The sequence below is a fragment of the Oncorhynchus gorbuscha genome, linkage group LG24 (genome assembly GCF_021184085.1).
Source record: "Oncorhynchus gorbuscha isolate QuinsamMale2020 ecotype Even-year linkage group LG24, OgorEven_v1.0, whole genome shotgun sequence".
In the NCBI taxonomy this organism is placed as follows: domain Eukaryota; kingdom Metazoa; phylum Chordata; class Actinopteri; order Salmoniformes; family Salmonidae; genus Oncorhynchus; species Oncorhynchus gorbuscha.
The window spans coordinates 6,557,226-6,562,225 of record NC_060196.1 but is presented as its reverse complement, the minus strand read 5'-3'; the positions used below and the strand labels follow the sequence as shown (position 1 = coordinate 6,562,225).

Here is a 5,000-nt window from a genome sequence, read left to right as displayed (position 1 = left end):
TCCTCTGCTATAGGCCATAGGCCCATGAGTTCTGATACAATCCTCTGCTATAGGCCATGAGTTCTGATACAATCCTCTGCTATAGGCCATGAGTTCTGATACAATCCTCTGCTATAGGCCATGCATCTGGCATTTCAAACACTCAACAATAATAACAGTAATAAAGTATAATGGCATATTTAGAAAATTGCTGAACTAGTTTAATAACAAAACAAAAAAAATACAATAATACAGTATTATTATTATTATAATTATACCAATGTGTTCATGCTTGGCCCATTATTAACATATATTAGGTATAATAATAACCTACATAATTACTATAGTTTATATTTTCCACTAACATTTCTTATGTGTTAATCCACCTATTGCTTGTATTGGGATCAAATACCGCTGCATGCCAGCATCTCAGATGCTGTAACAATACCGAGAAGATAAGAGAAACATATCAAGCTACAGAAGCGACTGTACCTCGTCTGTAAGGTCTCGGCCCATAGTCGACCTGTCGCACTTCAGAGGAAGCCGCGTTACAGCACCCGCCTTGCAGAAGAGAAGGGGATAATTTAGAAGGGCGAGCTAATTAAGAGCAGAGATTTAGATTGAAAACATACCCTGGCGCTGTAAATGCTACCGGCCCTATTTCTTCAAGATTTCCTCGATATCTTCCTTCGCCTGACTGGCATTAGACCCTCACAGAAGAGGTGCGCCGCGGAAACGTTTTACGAGCCCTAAGTAAATCCTTGAGTTGTTCCACACCCCTCAGCTTTTGAAGCGCAAGGGAAAATAAAATGACATGGCTTAATGTTGGTTTATTGAGGGGGAGTTAGCCTACTAGTGATGGACCAATTAGAGGCGCAGTGATATCACTTAACTGCGGACTGTTTAACTTGCAAAGGTCGATATTAATAACCATGCATGTACCCAAAACAAAGTACTCAATTACGACGTCAAAATATTATTACACCGTAATGCTGTGGAAGGCTTAAAAAGATAGTTTAACATAATTTATGTGGAGTTTACATAACGAAATATGATAATAATTTCCCTGCAGATTATACATAAAATGATCCGCACATTCTTAAATATAAAGAAAGCAGATGCAATTATTTACCAATTTGTTAAGTCTATTTTATTGATTTAACTCGTGCATCTGCTTTTGTAGATAATGTAATATAAGGTTATGTTTATAAATCCTCTTATCGCCAACAGACAAAAATAAAAACCAAAAGCCAGGCGAATAGAGAGGAGGTAGGCCTATATTCCATGGTATATAGGGTATAGGCGTAATCTTCGTTGTAATTCTTAATCATTTACTTCAATTACAAGCATTATAACGGTTGGATTTGCATGGAATGTATTCGACCATGAAAAGATGGCAGTCAGGTAAAAAAAACGGAGAATCCAAAAATGAAATGATTCTTACTAGAAGTCTGGAGAAACGATGTGAAACACGCCAGGCCTTTTTCCCAATACATTTTTGCCATTCATGGTTTCTGCATTTTCGATTTCGTTTCTTATACTTACGTTTAAAAGGTAGCGTGATTAAAAAAGACATGATATCTAAACCAAATTAAAACCATGTCTCTCTCTGTTTGCTCGTCTCTCTATTAGTACTCATGCAAAAGGCAATGTACGCATTTAATTGAAATTCACTTCCTATTTTGATTTGATTGGATCGAATTAGCACATTACTCGTCGTAAAAATACACTTGTAATATGAGAAGCAGGTGTTGACATAGTGTGACGTTGAGGTCGCACATTTTATAAATGAAATATATCAACAACAAACAAAAAAATATCCAACCAGGTTAAATGATTGTTTTTACAATTCATTCTATGGTAATTTAGATAATTGTTTTGGTTTCTTTTTAGGTGACATTCCTTGGCAATATAATTGCTCACCTGCTGTAAATTGCGTTTGAACATATGCATGCTATTCTATAACTGAAAATAAGAATTGAAAAAATAAAACGTAATCATACACGAACACGTAATTATTGCATGTTCCCTGATGACTTGTATAGGTAGGCTACTTTGCAGTGAATGTATAAATTCAGAGGATATCAAATGGTCTGAGACTGGATTCTTCGCTGCAAAATCACAACCAACAGCCGTAAACAACATGCCCTCACTCACACCAACACATACTGCTCCTGCTTTGCGTCTCAATCGATTGCTTTGAAATCATTTTTAACACCGATAAAAACGCACCCATGACTCATGTCACTTAGCTGATCTTTAAAGGGAGGATTTGAAACACGAGCCCCCATAACACTCATTTCTCCCAATACCCCAAGGCGCGCGCGGCTCGGCAAACACAAAGTCATTATCGGTTAGATTCCAATAAGGCAGTCTGTCAAGGTGAGGCTTCTTTGGAGGATTTTTGTCATGCCTACTAAACATGGAAAGATGCCTTCTAAGTGGTGCGAGGGAGGATAAATAACAACGAGTCCCACAGCTGATTATATTGAAACAACGGCGCGCATTTGTAAAAAGGGGGATTACGAAACGTGAGTCCCAGCAGATGCTGGATGCTCCTCCGCGTATCAGCGCGGGGCCCATCCACCTGCACGCAGATGCCGCGCGAGGACGAATGAGACGGAGCCAGGAGCATCCTCGTGCGATATGGTTCCGTTATTCCAATCGACATGTCAATAGCTTTGCAGTAGTTTATATTAATAATACACACAGCTCAAAACATGTGTTGAAAGTGAGAGGATGCATCATGCGTGTCCAATATGATGTGCAGATGTGCATGAAAAAAGAGCGGCCACTGACAATTCTCCACACTTACCTCATACATTTAGAGAAAGGTCAAATAAAGGGAAATGATGTGTGAATCATTTCACTGAATAAGAGCAAAACATTTCACACATTTCGGTGAGAGAACACAGTCATGGAAATATTGGCAACAGGGTTTAAATCACTCAAAACAACGCGTATTTATTTTGAATTGCTTTAAGTAATTGCTCAATTAAAAGCAATATTCATATGCACAACATCGGTGATAAAATTAGTACAAAAGACTGTGATTCATAAAATAACCACTAATCCGTTTATTTTCAAACTCGACACGGCAGAGACTGGCGATTGCTCAAGGTCTGCCTGCCGCGGCCTTCGCATGCGTAACAGCGTGTGCATGGTACGGAGACACACACAGGTTCCACTAGGATTAATGACCAACTAACTACCCTCCTTTACAACTCCCCCTCTCTCTTTCTACTCCTTTACCTCAACGCACTGTACATCACCAATGAAACCATCTAACGCCCCCACAGGCACACTCCCTTTAAAAACCAGAACGCCGAGATATTTTATACTTCCCAAAAAAGCCAAAGTCATAAAACACACGACTGTGAACAGGAACGATAACGGACGCTAGTTGTCGGAGGAAATGTGAACTTCCCTCAGTTATAGGTATCCGTTATCGCTCTTCCAGGCTCTGGTTATTCACTCACGGTTGCCTGTCTCTAGCCCGTGTTCGAGGCTTCCTGAGCGGACCACATGTAGTCAATTAGCCCGACCCAGAGGGCGACTCTTCCACAGTCTTTATCAGCGCGGGGTTACACAAACACTACAATTTCTGCTTTTGAACTATATTGCACAGACAAATTAGGAGGAGTGGGGTGAGCGCAACCGTAACCAAACGAGGCAGGGGACAATCCGGTGAAATAACTCATGGCTTCTTATATTTCCTCCCTTTTTGTAAACATTAAAATGTATGTTTTCTTTTATTGGAACTAATATGCAATCCAATTACAACATTTGATCATTATTTCAGGAGAAGAGTGCAGTGCACAATGTCAGGTGCACATACACTCTCTCACACACCAGACCCAAACTGCACAGGATTACAATTCAACAAAATAGCCCAATGGCAAGGCAAATAAAACACAACAATGAAGAGTGAAAAATGCAAAGATGAGGAATAATCATGTCACCCCACATAATATTAACTCTTTCAAAAACAAAACATTATCCCACACACACTCACATATCCCCCCCTCTCTCTCTCTCTCTCTCCCACACACACACACACACACACACACTCCACCAGCAGCACCTACCACAACACCTAAACACACACCAAGTGTCAAAAAAAGTCTGGGAGGTATTTATACCTCAAATAAACACACAGACGGGACACATCACAACTAAGAAATAGACGGATCACCATGAAAGCTAAAAGACAGAAAAACAGATGGTTGAATGAAGGGGAGGGGACTCACCTGCTGGGACATTCTGAAGAGGAGGTTGCTCTGGTCAGTGCTCTGTTGCTGCCATGTCCCCATGAAGCCAGGCTCAGCACTGGGAGGTCTGGTGCTGAACTGCATGGAGGACCTCCCCTCTGCTCCCTTAGCGCTGCGGCTAACTATGCTAACACCTATGGCACCACTGGAGCCACCGCTACTGCTACCGCTGGAGACGGCTATGGGGCTAGCGCTGTTGTTGTGGTGCTGGTTGGAGGTGATGCTGCTGGTAGAGGTGGTAGTCGGGGTGTTGGCGGTGCCGCTCAGGGTGGACTCTGGTGCCCTCTCGCTTTCTGGGTCTCTGGGCGCCTGGCTGCTTCTCTCCTCACTGCTGCCTCTCACATCCAACCCTGCCTCCTCGGACTAGAGAAAGAGGGAGGGGGGAGAGAGGGGGGAGGAGGGGATTAAAAAAGTCAGTGAAGGTGGGTTTGGGATTTTGGGGGTTGGGCTGTCGTTTTTTTCCCCCTCTTCTTTTTGAACAGAGGGAGCTTCTAGAGGAGAGGGAGTGTGAGAGGGTTTCTCTTGGCGGCCGGTCGCTGAGGAGTGTGTGCAGAGTTCATTCTGGAGGAGAGCGCAGTGTATTTCCTCAGGGTCTTCAAGTGGGAGAGGAAGAGAGGGCAGGATGAGCAGAATGCTGAAGGTAAGGAGGGAGGAGGAGAGCTGGAGACGAGGGGGGGTGAAAGTGAGGGAGGAGGGAGAGAAGAAAGGAGGGATGGAAGAGATGATGTGGAAGGAGGGGTCTCTCTTTTT

At 42.7% G+C, this 5,000-nt stretch overlaps 1 protein-coding gene across 1 annotated transcript in view; it reads right to left on the bottom strand.

Annotated features, from left to right (window-relative positions):
- bnc2 (basonuclin 2) overlaps nt 1-5,000 on the bottom strand; it is a 221,855-nt gene that overhangs the window by 216,009 nt on the left and 846 nt on the right. Inside the window, 1 exon segment of the mRNA XM_046325475.1 lies at nt 4,230-4,613. Within this exon segment, the coding sequence (XP_046181431.1) occupies nt 4,230-4,613 (384 nt within the window).